This window comes from Bufo bufo, chromosome 5 (assembly GCF_905171765.1).
Source record: "Bufo bufo chromosome 5, aBufBuf1.1, whole genome shotgun sequence".
NCBI classification, from domain to species: Eukaryota; Metazoa; Chordata; class Amphibia; order Anura; family Bufonidae; genus Bufo; species Bufo bufo.
In genome coordinates, this window is record NC_053393.1 from 256,957,213 (window position 1) to 256,984,918 (window position 27,706).

The 27,706-nt window shown below is 43.0% G+C and overlaps 1 protein-coding gene across 1 annotated transcript in view; it reads left to right on the top strand.

Annotated features, from left to right (window-relative positions):
* Positions 1-27,706, top strand: part of C5H7orf57 (chromosome 5 C7orf57 homolog) — a 66,257-nt gene that overhangs the window by 24,090 nt on the left and 14,461 nt on the right. Inside the window, exons 2-5 of the mRNA XM_040433040.1 lie at positions 3,758-3,824; positions 11,868-12,059; positions 15,458-15,566; positions 19,427-19,592. Of these exons, the coding sequence (XP_040288974.1) occupies positions 3,758-3,824; positions 11,868-12,059; positions 15,458-15,566; positions 19,427-19,592 (534 nt within the window). The remainder of the gene's footprint in view (positions 1-3,757; positions 3,825-11,867; positions 12,060-15,457; positions 15,567-19,426; positions 19,593-27,706) is intronic.

Here is a 27,706-nt window from a genome sequence, read left to right on the forward strand (position 1 = left end):
ATTCCTTTAGCGGACATACATACACAACTCAACATAAGCAGAAGCAAAGGCTGTACTAATGAGCGTTCCGCAATAGTGCACAGGTGGCAACCCTACGCACGGCCCACACAAAGCCGTGTGCCCACAGAGAGGGCTCTGAGTGTCCCCTCTGGCACGCGTGTCATAGGCTCACCACCACTGGTATAGGAGGTCTGAATTCACAATGGCTATGCGGCACCTTCAATACTGCATGGCCATTAAAACTTCGGACCGCCTATTCAGTGTGGTCTTCATAAGTTAAATCTCAGGCAGCTGTGCTCTAATTTATCGTGCAGATCTTGGCCACAGTTGGCACGACCGGATTACAACCACGCCGCGTGGTCGTACCCTAGTAAGTTTAAAAAGACTCCAAAACAGGCGCACTATGATTAGTAAATATGGCTAAAACAATGGGGGAGATCTATCAAAACTAGTGCAAGGTAAATATGGCTTGGTTGCCCATAGCAACCAATCACATTCCTCCTTTCATTTTCCAAAGGAGCTCTAAAAATATAAGATGGAATCTAAAATAATATATAAGATGGAGTTGCTATAGGCAACTAAGCTAGTTTTCCCATGCACCAGTTTTGATAACTCCTCCCCAATAAGGCCTTAGGCCTCATGCACACAGCCGTTGTTTTGGTCCGCATCCGAGCCGCAGTTTTGGCGGCTCGGATGCGGACCCATTCACTTCAATGTGGCCGCAAAAGATGCGGACAGCACTCCATGTGCTGTCCGCATCCGTTGCTCTGTTCCGCCCCGCAAAAAAATATAACATGTCCTATTCTTGTCCGCGCTTTGCGGACAAGAATAGGAAGTTATATTAAAGGTCTCTGAATTATGGAAATTTCTTTAAATTATCCATTCCTTCCCTTCATCATATGGATTTATGGGATAAAATATTATAAATAAAACAAAATGGCCTTACATTACTGCTACAGCAAAGAATATTCTATCTTTCCGTACACGTCTATGGGGGTTACTAATCAACTATTTTTGATGTAAAAATAGTGGCAAGCCCCCTTTTTTGACAGGTTGGTGTGGTAACATTTTCGAAATTTGAACAGAGTGGGGGAGTGACAGAGGCTACTTTCACACTAGCGTTAATATTTTCCGGTATTGAGATCCGTCATAGTGTTTCAATACCAGAAAAAAACTCTTCAGTTTTGTCCCCATTCATTGTCAACGGGGACAAAACGTAACTGAACGTAACGCTCCAAAATTCATTCCGTTCTCATACCGGAGAGCAAACTGCAGCCATGCTGTGGTTTCTTTCCGTCCTAGGATGGATCCGTCAATGGGGACGGATCCGTTTTCTCTGACACAATAGAAAACGGATCCGTCCTCCATTGACTTTCAATGAAGTTCATGACGGATCCGATTTGGCAATGTTAAAGATAATACAACCGGATCCGTTCATAAAGGATGCAGACTGTTGTATTATCAGTACCGGAAGCGTTTTTGCTGAGCCCTGCCGGATCCAACAAAAACGCTAGTGTGAAAGTAGCCTAATCCTCCAGCAGTGCAAGGGGAAACAAAGACCGGCGTAAATGTGCCCGTGTGTCTACACAAAGCATTGGAAATGGTTCAGGTCCAACATCCAAGTAAACTTATCCAAAACCAGAGGCAAAGATGGAGAAGTCTGTTGTTTCATCGGCCGGCACTCCGCTATTTCTGTACCTCGCACAGCAGAGCTACAAGGTTTCCGGAACTCCCAAGGTGAAAGACATGGTTGCTTTGCAGAATTCTCAGCTGGTAAATGTTCAGCATTCTAGGTCATTCGTTACAGGCTGGCATCCCAAAATCACTTTCACCAGAGCTCTGGATCAGATCAGGATGAGACCCCCCCCTTATTAACGCACATTGGGGGAGATTTATCAAACTGGTAGAAAGGAAAACTGACTTGGTTGCCCAGAGCAACCTATCGGATTTCAACTTTCATTTTCCAGAGGAGCGCTGAAAAATGAAAGGTGACACCTGATTGGTTGCTCTGGGCAACTAAGCCGGTTTTCCTTTACACCAGTTTGATAAATCTTCCCCATTATTACTACCATAGGGTGTGGAAATGTAGTTTGGGAAGATGTGTTGTTGTGCTCAGCGAATAGCACAGAAAACAACAGCGGTGCCTGGGGAAGACTCGGGGGACTCCTCAGGATACGCTGTTTACCAGCTCAGGCTCCCCAATGCTTTATCACTGTTTATAGCTAACTGACCTCTGCTGACATGGAAATATTTCACTCTAAGCTCCTAAACTGACATGATCCACATGAATTTCCGCGACACATCCAGACCAAAGGCCACAATTTTTAATTGCAGATTTTGGTGTGTCAGATTTGATGTGGTTTTGCCGCAGATCTCACCCTTCGTTGAAAAGGGTGAAATCCGCAACTAAAACCATAAACATAACTGGCTTGCTGCTGATTTGGAAATCCGCACTTCAGGTCAATTTCCGCACAGAAAAAAAATCAGCAAAGTGTACATAAGATTTGTGTGATCTCCTACACCTTGCTGGTACTGTCCTATGCTGCGTTTTTCCCACACCGGAATCTGCGCCTTTAGGGTCCATTCACACGTCCGCAATTTCGTTCCGCATTTTGCGTAATGGAATTGCGGACCCATTCATTTCTATGGGGCAACACGATGTGCTGCCCGGATCCGGAGTTGCGGATCCGCACTTCCGGGTCCGCAATTCCGATCCCGAAAAATATAGAACATGTCCTATTCTTGTCCGCAATTGCGGACAAGATTAGGCATTTTCTATTAAGTGCCGGCAATGTGCGGTCTGCAAAATGCGGAACGTACATCGCCGATGTCCGTGTTTTGTGGATCCGCAAAACACACACGGATGTGTGAATGGACCCTTAAAGCCACACATATTCTGCAACGTGTGCAGGTGGCCTTAAGGCTCTGTTCATGTTTTGTTGGAGTCTTACAATTGCCATGTACACCAGAAGGCTCTCCATGTATACATCAAACAATAAGACTCCATTCATCTGACAGAGGCCTTCCATCGGGCAGGTGTACGTCTGCGTACCATTTTATTTACTACTATGTTATTCTGTGTGGAGGAGTATGCCACGCGGTACATCTTTTTTAACGTGGGAGCATATGGGTAGGCCACGGTATTCCTATACACTGGCATATACCTGAGCTTTTCATTGGAGGTGCAAATATCATGGAAGGCTCAGATGTGATGTGAACAGAACCTCAAGTGTACTTCACGTGTTGTAGACCATCCATTGCGTGACCGGACAAACTATAGAATCCAGGGCTGTTCTGAGCATTGTGGATGCTCCTCTCAGAGATCTCCAAAGTAAGGTCTCATGCACACAACCATATGTATTTTGCGGTCCACAAACTGTGGATCTGCAAAATACAGATACTGTATGTTATATCCAAATTTTTTGCAGACCCATTGACTTCCATAGGTCAGTGGTCCTCATTTTGCAGACAAGTATAGGATCATCTGTGCACATTCCGCATCCTTATGTGCTTTCCACAAAAATATAGAATATGTCTGCAAAATGCAGACTATAGACCAATAGGTCCGCAAAAAAAAGGCTTTGAAGACCGCAAAAATGGACATGGTCGTGTGAATGAGGCCTAAAGCACACACTCATCTCTATATGACATAAGAAACGTAATGATTCACTGCAGTGGGAAGTGACTGTGTGGTCATAGCGGGTCAGTGCTAGTGCTATCCTAATCTGTATATTATATATCATTATTATTTCCACAGGAAAAGAACACAATGAGACAGTTAAATAAAGACTCCTCTGGCCCGCCCAGCAAATATACTACCTGCGGTAGGTTACAGAAATGCAAAATATATTCATTAAATTGCTGTAACACAATGTAGTACTGACCTGCCTGCGCCCACAGCATGTGTCCGTCCGATTCTGCAAGCTGCGCCCGCCCTTAGCTACAGACAATGATTGACAGGTTTCTTTCCCGTACAAAATATGAAGGCTTCCTTGTCTTCCTCCGCTGCTTGCCGTGCTGTGACCTGTGCACAGTGTGAGGACATTTGGCGCGCTGTGACCTCACACTGTGCACTTCGGGTCACAGCGCAGCGCATGGCAGGGAGAAGAAGAAGAGTGCTAGATGTGAGAAGTGGCGGCGGCATCCAGAGCAGGAGAGGCAAGTTGATATTTATTAGTTTTTTTTATCTGATCTGGGCATGGAGGTCATTCACATGGAGGTCTAATCTCAGGTCTGATTTATGGAGGTCTGATCTGAGGTCTGATTGGGGGACTTATAACATTGAGGGTAATTTCTGAGGTCTGATGAAAAAAAATGTTTTTCTTATTTTCCTCCTCTAAGGTGCGTCTTATGGGGAAGTACATCTTATAGAGGGAAAAATATGCTAATTAAAAAACAATACTCATCCCACCAATCCCTTACCCTCCCGTTCCAATGCTGCCCAGGTCCCTTCTGGTCTCTACTTCCTGGTCCTGCTCTGTCTCAGCGGTGACCAGCTCGGATACGGGCAGTGTTGGAATGGGAGCAGAGGGGACTGGTGAGATGAGTATCAGTTCTTTATTTTTTTGAGACAGTGTGAAAACCCTTTAAAACTATTATCTCCAACATGCAGCAGAGAATTTGCCTGATCAGTTTCCCGGATTTTTTTTGTAAACAGATGAGGAGGTTCTCAAGAGACACTCTGCTCAGGGAATACATGTAATGGAGACAGGTAGCTATTGCTGAGCATTAAGGGTACTTTCACACTAGCATTTTTCTTTTCCGGTATTGAGTTCCGTCCTAGGGGTTCAATACCGGAAAAGAACTGATCAGTTTTATCCTAATGCATTCTGAATGGAGAGCAATCCGTTCAGGATGCATCAGTTCAGTCACTGTACGGTTTTTGGACGGAGAAAATACCGCAGCATGCTGCAGTATTTTCTCCGTCCAAAATTCCGAAACACTTGCCAGAATACTGGATTCTGGCAAATGCATTAATGCCGGATCTGGCCCGAAATGTTCCGGAAAAACTGATCCGGTTTTGCGGTCTGCGCATGCGCAGACCTTTAAAAATGTGAAAAAGATAAATACCGGATCCGTTTTTCCGGATCACAACCGGAGAGACGGATCCGGTATTGCAATGCATTTGTGAGACGAATCCGGATCCGTCTACAAATGGTATCTGTTTGCATACAGATTCCTACAACGGAACTGCCTGCTGGAATCCATCGACGCTAGTGTGAAAGTACCCTAACCAGTAATGAGGGACTTAACTTACAGATAAATATAGCATTATATATTCCATAGCATTTTTGTCTTTTCAGGATGGAGAGAATACCGCAGCATGCTGCGGTTTCATCTCCATCCAAAATCCCAGAACACTTGCCGGATCCGTCATTTTTTCCCATTGACATGCAAAACGGATCATTTTTTGCGGTCTGCTTATGCTCAGACCGCAAAAAATGTGAAAAAAAATAAATGCCGAATCCGTTTTTCCGGATGACACCGGAGAGACTGAGCCGGCATTTCAATGCATTTTTCAGACTGATCAGGATCCGGATCCGTCTGACAAATGCCATCAGTTTGCATACTGCCTGCTGGAATCCTCTGCCGCAAGTGTTAAAGTACCCTTAGATATAATTCTATACTGTAGCTTGTAGAGGATCTGTCCGGCAGACACACAGCAGCCAGCCATCAATCACCGCTGGGAGAGGCAAGGGAGCGTTCCCCTAATGAATATCCAGCTGGACTCATAATTATGCAGTCTGTCCAGTTTGATCTTTGATCACTTCAATTAGCTAAACCTCCTTAGGGTGGCATAGTGATGACAGATCTGCTTTAACCCCTTCAGGATCCAGTAAGTTTTCACCTTCAGCACCCAGGCTAAGTTTGCAAGTTTGACATACGTCATTTTATGTAGTAATATCTTTAGAATGCTTTTACATTGAGATTGTTCTTCCGTGACACATGATGTTAAATAAAAAAGGCAAAACATAATTGACACAAATTTACCACTAACATGAAGTATATTAGTGGTAAATTTGTGTCAATTATATTTTGCCTTTTTTATTAATCTTTTTTTTGTCTGCTTTATGTTGGCATTATTTTGTAAATGTCATTTTATTTTTTAGGCTTAGAATTTTTGAATAAATTTTTAAAATTTTCAAAAAAAATTAAGGACCAGTTCTGAAGTGACTTTGAGGGGCTTACATAATGGAAACCACCGATAAATTACCCCTTTTTTAGGAACTTCAAATTATACAAAGCTGACTTTACAAACTTTGGTAACCATTCAGGTGTTCCAGAAGAATTAAAGAAAAATGAAGGTGAAATATAAAAATTTCATTTTTTTAAAGAATTTCCATTTTAATCCATTTTCCTGTAGCAGCAAGAATTAACTGCAAAAAACCTCATGGCTTTTTGAGGGCAGATTTTGCTGAAAAGGTTTTCAGGCGCATTGTAACATTTGAAAAGACCCTGAGCTACCGCTACAGTGGAAACCCCCGAGAAGTGACCCCATTTTGGAAACTACACCCCAAGGAAATTTTCAAGGGGTATAGGGAGCACTTTGACCCAACAGGTGTTAGAATTTAGAAACACTTTTCTATGCAAATGAAAAATTAGTTAATTTTCTCCAGAATACAGCAACCTCCATTATGTGTTTGTAAACTGCTGTATGGGCACACCTCAGGGCTCAGAATGGAAAGAGTGCTATTTGGCTTTTGGAGGACAGATTTCGTTGTAATGGTTTTCAGGCGCCTTGTGGCATTTGAAGAGACCCTGAGGTGTCCCTAGAGTGGAAACCTCCAATAGGTGACCCCATTTTGGAAACGATACCCCATGCTTCCCAAGTAATTTTTCAAGGGGTGTAGTAAGTAATTTGAACAGGTGTTTCATAGAATTTAGAAACACCTGGCTGTGAAAGTGAAAAATAACTATATATTTTTTTTTCAATAAAATGTTGCTTTAGTCCCAGTTTTTTACTTTAACTAGGGGCTGAATACAGCAATACAACCATAATGTGGTTGTTGTAAACTGCCATATGGCTTTTGGGGGCAGATTTTGCTGAAAATGTTTTCATTTGAAGAAAACCTGAGGTACACCTACAGTGGTAACCCCCAAGAAGTGAACCCATTTTGCAAACTACAAACCTCAAGGTATTTTTTAAGCAGTGAGTATTTTGACCGCACATGTGTTTTCCAGAAATAAATGTGCTGTGGATGGTGAAAAATGAAAATTGCAATTTTTCCACAGAAATGCCATTTCAGTGCCCAATATGTTGTGCACTATTTGTGTTATTATAATGTGTTTCCGGACAACCCTAAACTGTTGTCTGGACGTATGACAGACCTCCGAATTTAAAGTACACCATGCACGTTTGAGGCCTAATTTGGTGATTTGCACAGTATGACAATTGAAGGGGCTATGATGTGAAAGAGCCACCAAGAAGTGACCGCCTGCTTACCCCCGCAGTCCCGGGCTCCATGTTCAGCAGTGAATCTGCTCCACGGTTTCCTTCCAGCCCTGGGCACTTCATATATTCAGTTGGTTCCCTGTAGCACTTCCTTTAGGGCCAACGCGCGTCACTTCCTGTGAATTATAGGTTTAGCACATGTGACCATGCTGACCAATCCTAGCCATCCTGCAAAAGTTGCTGTTATCTCTGCTTGTGTTTCTGGACTACGCTACCTGTTTGATGTCTGCCTCGACTCTTCTGTGCACTGGTAACCCCTGTTCCGCCTTGACCAGCTGCCTCATGTGCCAATCTTTCTCAAGAGTAGCGACCTGGTGTTTTTCTCAGGAAAGTCTATTCCCACCCTCAGGGGTACTGTGAAGAATGAGGGGTTCACTTAGACAACTCCCTTAGAGGAGGTTAGTCATGTGGCACAGTCAGTTCAGAATTTAGAAACACTTGGCCATTAAAATTCAATTTCTGTAATAATCCTCAGTAAGTGGGGTCCATACGGGATCACTTCGGGGGAGTGGGACACCTTGTTGAGGGTCTTTCATCGCTGGATCATGAGGAGGAGGAGGAGGAAGAGGACAAAAGGAATATGGGATCCTCTTCTCCCTTTCTGGCCGTATCTGTATCAGAGGCAATGATGGTGTATACCATGCTTGAGATGAGTGAGACATTTTTATTTTTTAAACACGGGTGTGTACCATGTGTGATTCAACATGTGCAAAGTGTGTATTAATTTTTATTTATTCATAGGGGTGTGTATGTCGTGATTTTACATGTGAAGAGGCTGTAATAAGTTTGATGTAAAATTTAGAAGAAAGAGAGAAAAAAATTAAGATAAAAATTTAGTAACAAAAAAGAAGTAGTCTTTCCTACAGTAATAAAATGCCTGGACAGAATCTGTCAGCGCTCGGTGGTTGCAGGATGCACACAAGCAGATGTTTTGTGTGCGCGTAATGCATTGAAAGACCTGTAGTATAACATTTTGCTACAGTAAAAAATCTGAACCAGCACTACCTGAAAAATGTACGTGTAGAGATTTAGACGGCTATAGATAGTGTCACGCTGTGTGCTCGCCGCGGTCTTGCTGTCCCGGGAAGGTGCGGATGTTGCTCTGCTCTCCCTGTGTAAACTGGGATTAGAGTTCTGTGAACTTTCAGTACTTCAAGAGTTTTAATGCTCTGCTCCTGTCCAGGTGCTGGTTAAGTTGCTGATCACTCTCCCTATTTAGCTGGGCTGTGATTCCACCTCTTTGCCTGAGCTTTGAGGTTGTTCCTTGCTAGTAACCAATCTTGTCTGGATATCTGTGTACTGAACCTTTTTGGCTTCCGATTCCGCTCCTTGCTTCTTGCTCTGGCCTTCGAACTGTGACTTGTATTACACAAGTACTCAGCCTGTTCTGACTATTGGACTGTATTCAGACTGCGCTTTTGCCTGTGTTCTTGGTGCTTCGCACTGGTGACTCTGACCCCAGTGGGTCAGCAGCCAACTAGGATTACTCCAGTAGTGGCCTAGTTGGTTCCTTGCGGCGAAGTCCAGATCCCTGTACTGGGGTTAAAGGGTGAATACCTGGGAACTGCCAGGACAACGCCCTTAGATTTAGCCCAAAGCCAAACTGGTTAGTTGGCACAGTGGGTCCACACCCACTGTCCAGAACACATAGATACGATAGATAGAAAAAACTGAGCACAGATGCTGATCAGTGACGTACGCACTGATCAGCATTTGACAGTCACAGAAAAATTGGTGCAGGGCTGGGAAAAAGAAAAAAGACAAAAAACTGTCCCAAAAATACGTTCATGGAGATATTAGCATCTGCCAAAAGTGCTCAGGAGAGAGAGGAGTAGGGACAGAGATTGGGATTTAGAGGATACTGGAACTGCTGCAAATGTACAGTTAGATTATTAAACACTACAACTGTTTCAGGGATAGTCTAGCACAGTAAGGTTCCATTCACATGTCCGTATGAATGGGTCCAGAATTTTGTGGAACAGTTCCGGACCCATTCATTTCAATTGGGCCACAAAAGATGCAGACAGCACACCGTGTACTGTCTGCATCCGTATAGTTATGTTCCGCGGCCCTGCAATAAAGATAATGCATCTCCTATTCTTGTACGCAGCCACGGACAAGAATAGGCATTTCTATCATAGAATGCAAAATGCACATGGCGGGTGTCCGTGTTTTGCGGCTTCGCAATTTATGCACCGCAAAACACTTGCAGACATGTGAATGAACGCTAACACAGTAGATCACAGTGGAGTACAGGTGCACCACATGTCCCAGCAGGCCATGGCACAGAGGGGCACAGAACCTCTCTGCACTCTGTCAACTGAAATGAGGAGTGCAGAGAGGCTGTCACCATGTTATATGTCCCTCTTGCGCTGCATACCAGCCAATGGCAGCACTTACAGGGGAACAACGTCCCTCCTCTGTCAATATGGAAATCATTGGTGCTGTCCTGTACCAGTTGTCTCCATCTGAGCCCACTTGCAGCCCCCTCACTGGCTTTTAGGTCCCTTTCACACTAGTTTTTTACCCATCAGTTCTGCATAGCATGTTCTATATTCTGTGTTTGTCACGCAGCCCTGGCCCCATAGAAGTGAACGGGGCTTCAGTGAAAAACGTATGGCATCCGGGTGCAATGTGTTTTTCACTGAAGGTTGCTTGGAGATGTTGTTTGTAAGTCTTCAGTTTTTTTTCACGCGTGTAAAAAACACATCAAACCTGATTGCACCCACTCGGAAAAAACTGAAACGCTGAATGCAATTGCAGACAAAACTGACTGAACTTGCTTGTGAAATGGGGCGAGTTTCACTGAACGCATCCTGACACAATCTATCGTTCGTGTGAAAGAGGCCTTATAATGAGGAAGCGTTCAGAGCTGCAGGGGGATGGTACAACTCCCCCATGGGCCTGTTCTTAAGATGCCGCTGTCACATGGTGACTGCGCAGTACATGTACGGCAAAGGTCATCAAGGGGTTAAAGAGTTTCTCCAAATTGTAAAATAGAATTTAGGAGGCTTATTTAGGGTACACATACACTGTCATGATGAAGTGCCGGATCCATTACATAACAGACCACATCGACTTTTTGTGGCGTCCCGAGAGACGCCATTATGTTTCCTATTTTACGTGAAGAAAGAGTGCCGCACACAATATGGAGCCACGGACGCAGATGTGAACTCAGCCTTGGGGTACGTTCACACTTGGCAGAGGATTCCGGCAGGCGCGGGAACTGCCTGCCGGATCCGGCAATCCGGACGCAAACTGATGGCATTTGTCAGACTGATCCGGATGCAGATCTGTCTGACAAATGCATTGAAATTCCGGATCCGTCTCTCCTGTCATCTGGAAAAACGGATCCGGTATTAATTTTGTTTTGCATTTTTAAAGGTCTGCGCGTGCGTTTTGCCAGAACACTTAATGCCGGATCCGGCATTCCAGCAAGTGTTCAGGACTTTTGGCCGGAGAGAAAACTGTAGCATGCTGCAGTATTTTCTCCGTCCAAAAAACGTAAGAGGGACTGAACTGATGCATCCTGAACGGATTGCTCTCCATTCAGAAAGCATTAGGATAAAACAGTTTTTTTTCCAATATTGAGCCCCTGTGACGGAACTCAATACCGGAAAACAAAAACGCTAGTGTGAAAGTACCCCTAGGCTCCATTCACATGTCCGCATCCGTTCCGCAATTGTGTGGACCCATTCATTTTCTATGGGGACAGAATGGATGCGGACAGCTCACAGTGTGCTGTCCGCATCCGCATTTATGGAGCGCGGCCCCGATCTTCGGTCCGCAGCTCCGCAAAACATAGAACATGCCCTATTCTTGTCCGCAGCTTGCGGACAAGAATAGGCATTTCTATAGGGGTGCCGGGCGGGTGTGTTGCGGATCCGCAACACACCACAGACGTGTGAATGGAGCCTTAGTATGTCAAATCAAAAAACGGAATATACCTCTGGTGCAGATGTCCACATGACCAGGGGCGTAGCTAAAGGCTCATGGGCCCTGGTGCAAGAGTTAGGCTTGGGCCCCCCTTCCCTCAGTGCATTGTGTGTCTTCTTATGCAGCACAAGGGTCTTTGGGCCCCCTCAGGCTCCTGGGCCCGGTAGCGACTGCTACCTCTGCACCCCCTATAGCTACGCCCCTGCACATGACCACAGCCCCAATTGTTCCTCCATGGGGCTTGATGTGGCTGACCATCATGTGACCTGAATCATCACATACAGTTTGTAATCAGGAAGGGATTCTACAGTGTAAATACATTACAATTTTTGGGGGGAGAGTTTTATTTATACACTGGGGAAACCCTCACTTATCCTGTTCTATATCCAGGGTTATTACATGTATCTCTTCTGACATGTGGTTGTTTGTTTCTTTACACAATTATGTAAGTAACGTGTCATAACATCCTGGATTACAGATTGGTTTTACCATGCACCTTCGAAACAAACCGAGAACACAAGCAAAGTTGATGCTCCCCCCACCTCACAAATTCCAGGACTAAGTGACCTTGCAGAACCTCATAATGAGCTAAAAAGTGAAGGCCGAAAAAAATGGATTCAAGAATCGGACTCCGAGTATGTGAAACTGGCCAAACAAGGAGGTCGACCAGGTAAATAATAATGTTACAAGCAGTGTATGACACGAATAGCAGGAAGGGGCTGTTACCTATCCGAATTATACACCGCAATAAGACGTTTCGCACACAATGGGGGAACTTAGAAAACCTTATCTGCCTGTTTTCTAATGCAAAAAAAGGACATTTTTTTTGTAAGTCGTTTCTTGGATACATTATAGCTGAAATCTACAACAATGATTCACCAAATATATAAACACACACATATATTGTAAATTCAATCTTTATTATTTAAAAATATATCTAAATACACAATTGTGGACAGATTACATTCATGGCAGGGATTACAAGACAATACTGCGACAAGACGAAAGGCTTCCCCCTTACATCACTCCTGCTGGCGACAGTACAAGATTTGCCCGATCTATGCACAATATCAATAATACTGTTGTACCGTCACTAATAACCGGTGAATTCCGGATTAACGTTAGTTACCATGCACCCCCAAGAGGAAGCAAAGGCGAAACGCGCGTCGGGGTTAGAGCCCTCCCCTCACTCCTGGTATATACTATTCTGTGCTATGTTAGTGTCACACTTCTTTTAAACCATGGCTTATGTGCCCCTTTCTGCCATTTAGGCCTCTTGCACACAAACGTTTTTTTTTTCCCGTTTACGTTCCGCATACGGAACCATTCATTTCAATGGGTCTGCAAAAAAAAAACGGAATGTACTCCGTATGCATTCCGTTTCCATATTTCCATTTTTCTGTTCCATTCAAAGATAGAACATGTCCTATTATTGTCCACATAACAGACAAGGATAGTACTGTTCTATCAGGACCAGATGTTCCGTTGCGCAAAAAACGGAATGCACACAATTGTCATCCGTATTTTTTGTGGATCTGTTTTTAGCGGACCGCAAAATACTGAAAAAGCCATACGATCGTGTGCAATAGGCCTAAGTATGTATGGATGTTATACTAAGATTCTGGATATCTAAGCATCCTCTTTTGGGAGACTTTAATAGAGGTTTACCTTCATAGCAATATATACGACAAGAAGGGGTTTTTTACGTTCTGTTTTGTGCTCTATACAGCACATATATATATATATATTGTATATTTATTACATCTTTCTGATACTTGTGATTGGATCATGAGAATTCACTGTTGATATTAGAATACAGAGGCCATGTAGTGTCATTATGTATTGAGCTGTCGTATGATAAAATGCATGGATGTTTGCCTAGGTAACTCCAGGTAATGGATTATAAATTCAGCTCTGACAATATAAAAGGGTGATAATCAATTGACTTTGACCAGCACAGTTAACTAACGTTAATCCGGAATTCACCGGTTATTAGTGACGGTACAACAGTATTATTGATATTGTGCATAGATCCGGCAAATCTTGTACTGTCGCCAGCAGGAGTGATGTAAGGGGGAAGCCTTTCGTCTTGTCGCAGTATTGTCTTGTAATCCCTGCCATGAATGTAATCTGTCCACAATTGTGTATTTAGATATATTTTTAAATAATAAAGATTGAATTTACAATATATGTGTGTGTTTATATATTTGGTGAATCATTATTTGCGGACACACATATTAAGTTACTGGTGTTTTTGTAAATATCAGTGTTTCTGAAATCTACAACTCATACCTGGCACTGTAGCTATGCCATAGCCATTTGTAAATATACCTTTAATTCAAAATCCCCCAGAAAATGTGTTTTAGAAATGTGCTAATTAGGTTGAAAAGAAGCCAAGGAGCTGTACTTATCAGTGCAGGAGCTCAGTCACACCCATCAGCCTCCTCTTCTCTCCACCTCCTAGCATGGCAAAGTCATCATGCTTCCTCTCCAAATCTCGCTGTCCTCAACCTGATATGGCTGGCACATGCACAGTTCAGTTAGATTACAGAGCGTGTGAGTGCAACACAGAAAGGGAATGTACTCCTGCCCGAGATTTAGAGCAGCATGATGATGTTGCCTGAGCTAGGAGGTGGAGAGAAGAAGAGGAGCACCTTGCAACGGTATTTGTCTGGACGCCATTATAGTCAATGGGACCAGCGGGCATTCTGGCAATGCCGGATCCAGATAGCTCTGGCAGGCTCTTCTCTGTCGGAACATAGAAGAGCCGGAACTATGTCGGCAGTGTGAAACTGGGTGAGTGGTTGGACACATCCTGATCTGCAAGTGCATTGAGGGAGAGGGAACAGAGTAGCCTGTGGGGAGGAAGTATTCAATGTGCTGCTGATGAGTTAGACTTTTAAAAAGGATGAGGGGGTGTATGGACAAAGTATCCCACTGAATGAATTCTGTAGTAGGTATATACCAGGAATCCCAGCATATAACTGATGGAAGGTTCAAAATGTGATGAACCTACCTTACTTGATACTTATCAAATACCTAAATATTGGTGTAGACCAAGAATGCCCCTTCATGGCAACCGGGTTCTCTAATAGCAGTGAATTATTTCAGGAATATTGGAACATTTTCTAGGAATGGACTGAGGAACAGGACAAAGCTTTCAAGGTATTGACCTGGCCTCCAACATTCCCCAGGTCTCAATCCAATCGAGCACCTGTGTGGATGTCCAATCCATGGCGGCCCCATCTCTCAACTTACAGGACTGAAAAGATCTGCTGTTGACGTCTTGGAGCCAAATTCCACAGGACATCTTTGGAGGTCATGTGGAATCATTGCCTCCGTGGGTCAGAGTTGTTTGGCTGCACAAGGGGGACCTATTCAATATTAGGTAGTTTTTATTCTTTTATGTATGTCATTACATAATCAGTATTGCATCCATATTTCATCTATTTTTCAAAGTGTGTGGATGAGATTTCTTAAAATCTCATCCGCTTTGCTGGTACTTTGCAACGTTGTGGATTTGCGTGCAGCAAACTGTTTACCCTGTGTGTGAACAGATCAGTGGTAGAGTTGTTTTTGTAGAAGACATGGGACACTGAATGTAATACGCTGCTCATGAATGAAGTCTATTCGCCCATAGGGCTGTACATTAGCCACAGGACAGTTTTACTTTTAGCTAGCTGTCCATTGCTTGAGTAAAAGAAATAGACCATCCGCCAGAAGCATAAGCAATATAACTTATACTCCAATACTCAATTTTGCGGAACGGGTGCGGACCCATTCATTTTCAATAGGGCAGGGACAGATGCGCACAGCACAAAATGTGCTGTCCGCATCCGCATTTTTTCCGGATTCGCACTTCCGGATCCGCAATTCCTTGTCCGCAACTATGGACAAGAAAAGGGATTTTTTTATTATAGTGCCAGCGATGTGCGTTCTGCGAAATGCGGAATGCAGATTGCCGGTGTCCATGTTTTGTGGATCCACATTTTGTGGACCGCAAAACACCTACGGACGTGTGAATGGACCCTTATACTGTTGTAATAATCGTCCTGTCTATTATTTCAGATCTACTAAAGCATATTGATCCTCCTGCGAAGAAAACACAGTCTGTCTCATATGCACCTCCCAACTGGTACAGCCACGAACCTTTGACACCACCACCTGAATCAGATGTGTAAGTTCTTACTCCATTATCATGTTCACACTCATTGCTGATGCAACCCAGATCTTTCAGTGACACAACAGAGCTCTGATAGCATGGCAGCATAAGCTGTTTGTTTCGAGTTTTCAAGTTAATGGGGCCATGTGCTGGGCAGGAGCGCTGCAGTGCAATGACAATATTCGATCGGCCACAGCACTAATTTATTCTCGGTCATTGGGGATCCCAGAAGATCCCAGAAGACAGACCACCACAGATCAAAAATTAATGACCTATTTTTATTGATACTATCACATGGTGAGCCATAACATTTTTCCAGTGATGGAGCCATGTTAGGTTTTATTTTTCTATATGATCAGCTGTATTTTTAATGCACCATTAAGGGTACTGTGGGGTTTTGCTCTGGTAGACAGGATTAGCGGACGCAGTATAGAGGCAACAACAAGTTCTTTGGATCAAACAGTTCAGTGTTTTATTCACACTTTAGGCAAGTGACAAAACAAGCAGTCAATAACAAGCAAAAAGTCACCTTGCGGTGTTGGTGGTAATTCACACCATGCGGCAATTCTGCCTCAAAGAGTCCTTGACCATAGCAGCACAAACCTGTTTTCACTCCAAACAGGTAGCAAGCCTTCATCCAAACACAATGCTCCCATATCCCAACACAGAGAAATGGCTTCTGAACCCAGCTGCCTATTTAAGGACAGCCAAGTGCTGCCAAAACCCGGACCGGCACTTAAAATCCGGTCCGGTATTTGACCTCACCTGGCTGTAAATCAGCCCAGCAGCACATGCTGCAAGGAAAATACCTGTTTTCCCAGACCAAACCTCTCAATGTGTCACAGTACATACTGTATAATGTATTAAAAATATCTTTTTTTTTTTTTACTGACCTCCTTTTAAAAAAATTATAATTTTCATTGTTTTTGGCCTTTGTTTTAGGGTATTCACTATGCAGTATAAGGCCTCATGCACACGACAGTGTTTTTTCACTGTCCGTGATTTGGCTTCAGTGGTCCGTGTCCGATTTTGCTTCAGTTGTGTTTCCTTGTGTCTTCCTTTTTTTTTTGTCTGACAGGGGAAAAAAAAGAAAGGTTAATGAAAAGTGTAATTTTATTGCACCAAGGTCTTGTAGAAAAAAACGGACGCGGACACGGATGACATACCAGTTGTGCATCCGTTTTTTTTGACTGACCCATTGACTTGAATGGGTCCGTCCTCCGTTTTCCACTGACAAGAATAGGACAGGTTATATTTTTTTTGACGGACTGGAATCACGGACGTGGAGAAAAAACTGAGGACTATCAGTTTTTCTTCACAGCTCCATAGAAATGAATGGGACCTGTGAAAAATGACGGAACGGACGCGGATGCACACAACGGTCATGTACATGAGGCCTAAATGACATGTTAAAGGGGCTTGCCAGTTTCTAGTTATTAATGGCATGTCCTCTGGAATAGATCATTAATATCAGATCGATAGGGGTTTGACGATTGAATGGGAGCTGAGCTGCAGTAAGCAGTCATGACCACTACTCAGTGGGGGCGCTTTCTGGCTCCAGCTCAGTTTGTATCATTTTTAAGTTTTACTACTGTACTTTTGCACAATAAACACTTTTTATTAAATGACTAAAGTACATTATGACAGCTATAACTTTTTTTTACCTATTGACGGGGCTTCATGGGGGGCTTATTTTTTTTTTGTATAAGCTTTAGTTTTCAACAATAACCTTATGTAGTACACAGTTAAAGGGAACCTGTCATCTACTTTATGCTGACCTCACTGAGGGCAGCATAAAATAGTGACAGAAATGCTGATTTCGGTATTGTGTCACTCATGAGCTAAAAGTAAGTGGTTGCTGAGAACCAGCATCCATAATAATTGCAGCTCAGGCCTTGAAAAGAGTCAAATCTACTTGAGAAGAGTCCTGGTTATTCATAATCTCCTGCTATCTCTGCTGATGATTGGCAGTTCTCTCCTAGAGAGAAAAGGAGAAAACTGGGTAGAAGACTGTCAATCATCGGCAGGGAGAGCAGGAGATTATGAATAACCAGGACTCTTCTCAGGTGGCCGTGACTCTTTTCCAGGCCCAGTCTGCAATGATTGTGATGTTGGTTCTCGGCAACCACTTACTTTTAACTTATAAATGACAGACCGCTGAGATCAACTCACCTGTCTCCACTTTATTCTGCCGTTAGTATGAGCAGCATAAAGTTGATGACAGGTTCCTTTAACACAATTCCACCATTTTTCTATACTTGATAAATAACCTGTTAGTTTTAATATACAGTACCAGGTCACTGACACTACAGGAAGGGTACACATTGACCATTTAATGTTACCTTTATGTAGAGCAAGCAACCCAGCTTTTCCAGGACACTGAAAGGCAAATCTGTCTGACTGTGGCACTATTTAGTAGTGGGGATTTGGGATTTATCTTGGTAGATTAAGTATTCTGCAGTCTATTACAGCTCCACATGGTTGTAACCCAGCTTTCCCATAACCCTGAAGAGCAAATGTGTCTCGATATAACACTATTTAGGAATGGTGTGGGGGATTTATCTTGGTACATTTTGTATTCTACAACGTATTAAGTTCCACATTATGTTAACCCAGCTTTCCTATAACCCTAAAAGGCTAGCTATGGCACTGCTTACGAATGAGGAAGGGGATTTATTTTGGCTGATTTAGTATTCTGCAGTTTATTATATTCCACATGGTGACAACCCAGCTTCCCCATAACTCTGAAAGGAAAATCTGCATAGCTATATCACTATTTAGGAGTAGGGGGGATTTGTCTTGGTAGATTGTGTATTACAGTTCCAAATGGTTGTAACCCAGTTTTCCCAGGATCTTCGAAGGCATAGCTAAGGCTATTTGGGAATGAGGAGAATTATTTCTTTAGTCAGACTTAGTATTTAACATTCCCTATTACAGGTAAACATAATGTGTTACTCAGCTTTCCCAGGACCATGGATGACAAATCTGTCTGGCTATGCTACAGCATTGAGGACTTGATATTGGGATTGTTACTTAGCCTTTCCACACTCCTGGTTAGCAAATCCAGCTAGATATTGTACAATACTAGGGATTTACAAATTCATAAATTGATCTGTCATTTTGCAGTCTGGAAAGCTGGGCAGTAATCTCTGAGGTGGTGATGAGGGTATATTGGTTATACCGTATAAAATACACACAATCCTGCCCTGATATTTTGTGTAAATCATTTGGTATCAGGGCAACATAATCTGTCACCAATGCAAGTATACAGTCTTGTCACCCAGCTTTTCCAGGACCCTAAATGGCAAGTCGGTCTAGCTATGTGAAGGGAATTATGTACATCACTAGGCAAATTTGGAATTCAGAAGTCTGAGAAATATGGGTAACAACCTCTGTAGAGATGTAATGGAGGCCACACTGGGTATGTACATTCTGTATACGCTATATCCATAAATATAATATATACACTGTAATACTATATATGTAATTCGATCTCCAGCATGCCTCCACATACGTCCAGCTTTCCAAAGCTGCTGAAAGGCAAATCTGCACAATTGTGCAGTTAATGAAGAAATTGTGACTGCACAATTAGATTAGCTATTCAGCTGTATATACTATACTAAAGCTGGTACAATTGGCATTAAGAAAGCATAGATGCAAGGTGGTTCCTCTCAATCATTTTCCAAGGGACCCAAGTCTGATGCTAAGTACAATACAGCATTTTTGTTTGCTACTAGTACTACTCAAACTGCAAAGATTTGAACTAATCTTCCTCCATAAGGACTTTTGTTCATGTTTGTATATTTTTTATGTTTTGTCATGTCATGTTGAATACTTATTCATTAGACTATATTTATTATGCTTTACCATGTCAGTGCACCATTAAGAAACATTCCAGACTACATGATCCATGAAGAGTTTAGTGAAGATACAAATGACGAGAAATATGAGATGAGAAGAGGTCCATATGATTTTGACAAGAAAACAGTTTGGCAGCGTGACCTGGAGGAAAATGAGAAGGAGAATCACTGTGACAAAAAGGTAATTGATCAATTTTTTTTATTTTTTTTTGTTTACAAATATCTCGACAAATATATTTTAAACTACTATGCAGTAGGCCACATGTTTTCTTCTAAAGATCATGGAAAGGCCCATTATTTTTTTTTCACACTAGACTGTGGACTCTGTCGTGAGTGTTTAGCCTAGAATGTGGGCTAATGGAGGCAGTGTTTACACTAGACTGTACTGACTGCGGCAGTGTTTACACTAGAATGTGGGCTAATAAAGGCAGTGTTTACACTACAATGTGGACTGACTGTGACAGTGTTTACACTAGACTGTGGACTGACTGCGACAGTGTTTACACTAGACTGTGGACTGACTGCGACAGTGTTTACACTAGACTGTGGACTGACTGTGACAGTGTTTACATTAGAATGTGGGCTAATAAAGGCAGTGTTTACACTAGAATGTGGACTGACTGTGACAGTGTTTACCCTAGACTTTGGACTGACTGACAGTGTTTACACTAGACTGTGGACTGACTGACACAGTGTTTACACTAGACTGTGGACTGACTGCGACAGTGTTTATACTAGAATGTGAGCTGACTGATAGTGTTTACACTAGACTGTGGACTGACTGTGTTTACACTAGACTGTGGGCTAATGAAGGCAGTGTTTACACTAGACTGTGGACTGACTGCGACAGTGTTTACACTAGACTGTGGACTGACTGCGACAGTGTTTACACTAGACTGTGCACTGACTGCGACAGTGTTTACACTAGAATGTGGGCTAATGAAGGCAGTGTTTACACTAGGCTGTGGACTGACTGTGACAGTGTTTACACTAGACTGTGGACTGACTGTGACAGTGTTTACACTAGACTGTGGGCTAATGGAGGCAGTGTTTACACTAGACTGTGGGCTAATGGAGGCAGTGTTTACACTATACTGTGGGCTAATGGAGGCAGTGTTTACACTAGACTGTGGACTGACTGCGACAGTGTTTACACTAGACTGTGGACTGACTGCGACAGTGTTTACACTAGACTGTGGGCTAATGGAGGCAGTGTTTACACTAGACTGTGGGCTAATGGAGGCAGTGTTTACACTAGACTGTGGGCTAATGGAGGCAGTGTTTACACTAGACTGTGGACTGACTGCGACAGTGTTTACACTAGACTGTGGACTGACTGCGACAGTGTTTACACTAGACTGTGGACTGACTGCGACAGTGTTTACACTAGACTGTGGACTGACTGCGACAGTGTTTACACTAGACTGTGGACTGACTGCGACAGTGTTTACACTAGACTGTGGACTGACTGCGACAGTGTTTACGCTAGACTGGACTGACTGTGACAGTGTTTTCACTAGACTGTGGGCTAATGGAGGCAGTGTTTACACTAGACTGTGGGCTAATGGAGGCAGTGTTTACACTAGAATGTGGGCTAACTGTGACAGTGTTTACACTAGACTGTGGGCTAATGGAGGCAGTGTTTACACTAGACTGTGGACTGACTGCGGCAGTGTTTACACTAGAATGTGGGCTAACTGTGACAGTGTTTACACTAGACTGTGGACTGACTGTGACAGTGTTTACACTAGACTGTGGACTGACTGTGACAGTGTTTACACTAGACTGTGGACTGACTGTGACAGTGTTTACACTAGACTGTGGACTGACTGCGACAGTGTTTACACTAGACTGTGGACTGACTGCGACAGTGTTTACACTAGACTGTGGACTGACTGCGACAGTGTTTACACTAGACTGTGGGCTAATGGAGGCAGTGTTTACACTAGACTGTGGGCTAATGGAGGCAGTGTTTACACTAGACTGTGGGCTAATGGAGGCAGTGTTTACACTAGACTGTGGGCTGACTGCGACAGTGTTTACACTAGACTGTGGGCTAATGGAGGCAGTGTTTACACTAGACTGTGGACTGACTGCGACTTTGTTTACACTAGACTGTGGGCTAATGGAGGCAGTGTTTACACTAGACTTAGGCTAATGGAGGCAGTGTTTACACTAGACTGTGGACTGACTGCGACAGTGTTTACACTAGACTGTGGACTGACTGCGACAGTGTTTACACTAGACTGTGGGCTTATGGAGGCAGTGTTTACACTAGACTGTGGGCTAATGGAGGCAGTGTTTACACTAGACTGGGCTGACTGCGACAGTGTTTACACTGACTAGACCAGTGATGGCGAAGCTTTTAAAGGCCGAGTGCCCAAACTGCAACCCAAAACCCACTTATTTATTGCAAAGTGCCAACAAAGCAATTTAACCTGAACACTACAGTCCAATATAGTATATCTTCTATGTACTTTATAATTTAGCTATAATGTCCAGCCTACATTCAGTGCGCTGCTTGTGCTGTTCATAGTGTGCCCTGCGCTGATGAATGGCAGGAAAAGTCTAAAGCATATTGTACACCATAGACTTTTTCCAGAGTGCTGGTGCCCACAGAGAGGGCTCTGAGTGCCGCCTCTGGCACCTGTGCCATAGGTTCGCCATCACTGGACTAGACTGGACTGACTGCGACAGTGTTTACACTAGACTGTGGACTGACTGCGACAGTGTTTACACTAGACTGTGGACTGACTGCGACAGTGTTTACACTAGACTGTGGACTGACTGCGACAGTGTTTACACTAGACTGTGGACTGACTGCGACAGTGTTTACACTAGACATTGATGAATTTGGCGCAAAGAATGTCTCTCCTTATCCAGTCATGTAACAATTGTAGTGTGTGAAGGGAATAGGGAAAGTTAGAGGGGAACATAATAATTTTGGGTTTAATGTTCATTGGGTGGGGAGCCTTGTCCATAGTTTGCTCTGTGACCCATAGGACTGTAGTTATGATACTGTAGGGAACCTAGGAAACTGGCAGTACTGGAACAGTAGAGAATCAGTAAAAGGAGTGTGTTCTCATATGAGATTTCACTCCTTTAGTTTATCTATTAATATGAATATTTTATTTGCCTCTATTAAATTAATTGAACGCCCCAGGAATAGTAGAGACTGGGCTTTTATGGCAAAATCTGCTGTTCTCCTGACGGACCTGTCTGGCTTAGACTCCACCTGCTTTATAGATATTGTTTTTATGATCATGGATGGACATTTATTCTTTGCTATCCTGGCTTAAAGGTTTATGCCAGGATTTTATTATTGATGGCCCATCAATATCTGATCGGCAGGGGTCCCACATACTGCACCTCCACCAGTCAGCTCTTCTGGTGTAGCTTTGGCATTGGAACTACACAGCTGGTTAGTCTAGCTCTGCTCAAGAGCAATGCTGCAGTAACCATCTCCAACCACTAAACAGTGGAAGAAACTGTGTACTGAGGCAGCGGAGGTACCCCGAAAAAGGTGATCAGCGGGGATGGTTGCAGTATCGGACTCATGGCGATCAGAAATTGATGACCTATCTTGAGGATAAGCCATCAGTAATACAATCCTGGAATACCTCTTTAAAGGAACAATCTAAGCACAACTGAGGCAATGTGCGGAGCCTGATGGGGAAGACCATAACACAACCATGCACAAGCCGCTCCAGCGCTGCACTACACAGAAGGCTTTTTTCTCGGCGGTGTTCTTTTAAGCGAGTACTCTGTTTTTTTTAGCGTTTACAGTAGTTCTTCCAGTATTCTGCTCTCTATACTTCCTAATGTAATCACTATTAATCACTGCTTTCAGGTCTATAGTTTTGTCATTTCTGTTGTGAAAGTTTCAAGAATTACAGGATGTATAATGTTAAAATAGGATGTGTGCTGTTTCAAACAATACTATAACCTTCATGATACAGAACTTGTATCAGCAACTGCAGACAATCGGATTGTACGGTAGGAAGGAGGTTTTAAAACAGGAAAACTACAAATCATACTGCCTACTCCAGTCCGAAGTATGGTAAAGTAAGCCATACAGTATATTGGCTATAGCAATTCTACTATATCTAGGATTCACTCTTCTACAAGGACTATGGACACAGCGCTCCGCAACCTTTCATGTCCATTTCATTACAGAAATATTCTTGATGCTTCATTACAGCCACAAATAGAGTGAAGTTTTACCGCTACGTTTTTTCCCAAGCATAATTTTTTCTTTTTAGCCAAAACTAGCAGTGGATCTAGAAAAGATGAAAAGTCAATGATAATCAAAATCTGCTGTATAAGGGTTTATTCAGACTTGTTCAGATTTTTGTCTGCTTGTCCATCTCTATGGCATCAGTATGTCATGCTTGAGAAAAGCTCTCGCTGAGCTGAAATGTCATATTGGGTGTAATAAAAGGGAACCTGAACATGGTGTCTGAGCTGCAGGCAGCATGTAATAGAGCAGGAGGAGCTGAGCAGATTAGTATATAGATTTATGGGAAAAGATTCTGTAATACCTGTTCATTTAAATTCCTGCTCATTCAGGGCTTTGAGGTCAAGGAGGCGGTCCTACCCTCAGGGAGTCATAGGGGGAAGGCTGTTAATCACTGATAGGACCGCCTCCTTGACTCCAAAGCCCAAAATGAGCATGAATTTAAATGAATGCCTTTTTTTTTTCTTCCTAGCAGACCCATTAACCTAAATGGGTAAGTGAATTGACCTATCGATTATAATATGTCAGGGTCTGTGTGCTGTCCGATATATGCTCAGACAGCACAAAGATATTGAATATTGAGAATTATATTTTAGACAACTAAGAGTGGGTTCACATCTCAACATACAGAAAAAAAACATACTTTTAATGGATGCCTCACATAGATGCCATACTGTGGCATCCGTCACCATAGAGTTCCATTGGGAAAAAAAATTTATACTTTTTTTTGCTGGACCTTGCAGGATGGAAAAGCTTTTCCATCCTGTGACTCCTGCAAAAAATGTATACGTTAAGGCTACTTTCACCCTAGCATTTTTGTTGGATCAAGCAGGGTTCAGCAAAAAACACTTCTGTTACTGATAAGACAACCATCTGCATCCGTTATGAATAGCCAAGACTGATCCATCATGAACTCCATTGAAAGTCAATAGGGGACGGATCCGTTTTCTATTGTGTCAGATTGTGTAGGAGAAAACGGATCTGTTACCATTGACTTGCATTGTGGGTCATGCCGGATCCGTCTTGCTCCACATCCCAGGACGTAAAGCAAACTGCAGCATGCTGCGGTTTACTCTCCTGTATGAAAAAGGAACGGAATGCATTTTGGAGCATTCCATTCTGTTCAGTTACATTTTGTCCCCATTGACAATGAATGGGGACAAAACGGAAGCGTTTCTTTTTCCGGTATTGAGACCCTATGACGGATCTCAATACCAGAAAATATTAACGCTAGTGTGAAAGTAGCCTAACATACATTTTTTGGGTTGTTGTTTTTACAATGGAACTCTATGGTGAATGGATACCACTATATGTCATCCCACCCTTATTCTGCCAAAAGCGACACAACCCTAAATAGTAGTAATAACCCACCTTGTGACCTGCATGTGGCATGTAAAATGCAATGACAGGGTTAGAATTCAGTTCCACCTTTGGGCTACTTTGCAGTAAATACTGAATAATATCACAGTAAAATAAAAATTCAACAGGAATAAAAATACTCCCCTGACCCCTCCACATACGCCGCTGTAACAGCTCTATGTCTAAAAGAGGACCTTTCATCAGTTTTAACATAGGCTAATTATGGTATGACCTTGTAGGGCGGCCCCCACTGATGGCATGGGTGTTTTTTGTTATTTATTTTTTGTTTGGTTTTTTCAAAGGAACTCCCCGCCACCCGTTCGTCCGCTGTTTCCCCTGTTGATTTGGCGCCTTGAGCTCGTTCTCCCTGGCTGTGAGCGGTCCGCTCTGATTGGATCGCGCTCACAGCCAGGGAGAAGGAGACGCCCACAGAAGAAGACTGCGTTCCACCCCATTGCGACGATACTGCTCATTAGAATACAAGGTGCTAAATTAACGGGGGGGCTTTTTAAAAAAAAAAAAACATCCATAGCATCAGTATGTTAAAACTGATGAAAGGTCTCTTTAAGCAACTGTAATTAGAAGAGCTGCTATTGCACATTAACAAGAATAAGCAGGCCTTCTACTGAAAGTGGTGACAATGCTGAATGTCTACATGAATGAGAAGATTCAGCAGTGCCACCTAGAGGCCACTTTCATCTGTTGCTGAGTTACGGTAATTGGGCCACTTTGTATAAGGAAGGATATGGAAGAAAATGTAAAAATGTCATTTAGTACACATTAAGGATCCATTCACACATCCGTAGGTGTTTTGTGGTCCACAAATTGCGGATCCGCAAAACATGGACACCGGCAATGTGCGTTACATCGCCGGCAATATAATAGAAAATGCCTTTTCTTGTCCGCAGTTGCGGATAAGAATAGGTCATGTTCTATTTTTTTCGGGAACGGAATTGCGGATCCGGAAATGCGGATGCGGACAGCACATAGCTTCCGTTCCGGCCCCATTGAAAATGAATGGGTCAGCAAAATACGGAACGGATCCGGAAAAAAATTGGATGTGTGAATAACATTCTATTTTCTATGCTGAGATATGATCACTTGAAATTAGAGGCCCCACGTCTTAGACGGCACTACTGGGAGATTCTGAATTTTGTCGGGTGTATTTCCATTGTAAATATTTTGTAGTAAATGCAGCAATATCTACCAAGCTTGCATGCCTTTCAACCATCCTGGGTCCACTAGGACAGTCCAGAGCATTTTGGCTCTGCAATGTTTGTCATGAGAACGTTGGTGAGTATGGGGGCACCCATAGGGACATGATAATGTGTTTGGGGCCACTTAAAGGGTCATCACGCTGTATGGGGGCATTATACTGTGGGGCGCACTTAAGAGGGCTTCACTGTGTGTGCGGACACTTGAAGGGAATCAGCCACCCTGATTTTGGACTATTATCTGCAGTAGTATATCAGTAGTACTGCAGATAATGAGTCTAGATCACTTTTGCTACTGCCACCCATTTCCCGCTGTCAGCTCTCAAAAGCTGCACCTAAATACATTGTCAGGACTACTGTGCATGCGCACATGAGTTCTCTTTTATGTTAGCACAGCACAACAGCCCTGGCTGTGTAATCCAGCACAAATTTGAGAATTGCCAGCGGAAAAAAAAAAAGGTGATCTAGACTCCTTATCTAAAGTACTACACATGTATTACTGTAGATAATGCTCCGAAATCAGGGTTACTGTTTTCCTTTAAAGGTGCCTCATATTGTATACGTACAGTGTTTGAGCACTAAGGGGTATCCCCACTGTGGGTGGGGGGTTTAGTGTATATAGATAGAGGCATGGCTTAGGGTAAACAAAAAAGCCATGGTGCACTATACACGCCACTGGTGCTGTCCCCTGCGGGTTTTTCAAACGTTGGAAGGTATAAGATTGAAATAGTTCCAATATTACGTGTACATGTGGTTTCTATGACAAAACCGTGCGTGAACTATCAGGAAATGTAATCAGGAGCTGGGAGCTTTACAGCACATGTTTTAGTCCTATATTTCGATTTGATCATATCTTGGCAATGGCGATGCATATTTAAATATGCTTATTACTTGAGCTGTCCTTGGAGAGCTGCCGGGAGCCTGCATTGCTTATTAGGATGGATTTTTCTGCGACTGTCGCAGTCGCAGCATGTCACTGTCGCAGTGCAACACCATAGACTATCACTATAAAAATTGTGCAACACATGTACCAGTGTAGTTGTGCCCTATGTCTCGTGCGACTTATTGTCGTTGTGTAGCCCTAGCCTAAAGCTGACCTACAGCAGTGAAGAAAAATGGCTGGTTTGTTATGGAAACCCAGAGTAAAACTGTGTATGTGGAGACTAAGGGCCTGCGAGCTTCTATTGGCTGATAAGGGACATGTGTGTATGGCAGTTGGGATATGAAGAGAAAGGCTTGTATTGGCTAATACAGGTCATTTTTATTTTATTTTATTTTTTTATATCTCAGGAACGGTACGTCCTAGAGAGCTGTAACACCCACAAGATTTCTTTCCAGGTAGCAAGGGATGTGTATACCAAGTTTCGTTGAAATCGATAGTTGCGTTTTTGAGTGATCGCGGAACATACATACACACACATATACTTTTTTTTTTATTACTATAAGGGGAACTCCTGAGTTATATTTCCCCATTTAGGGAACCTT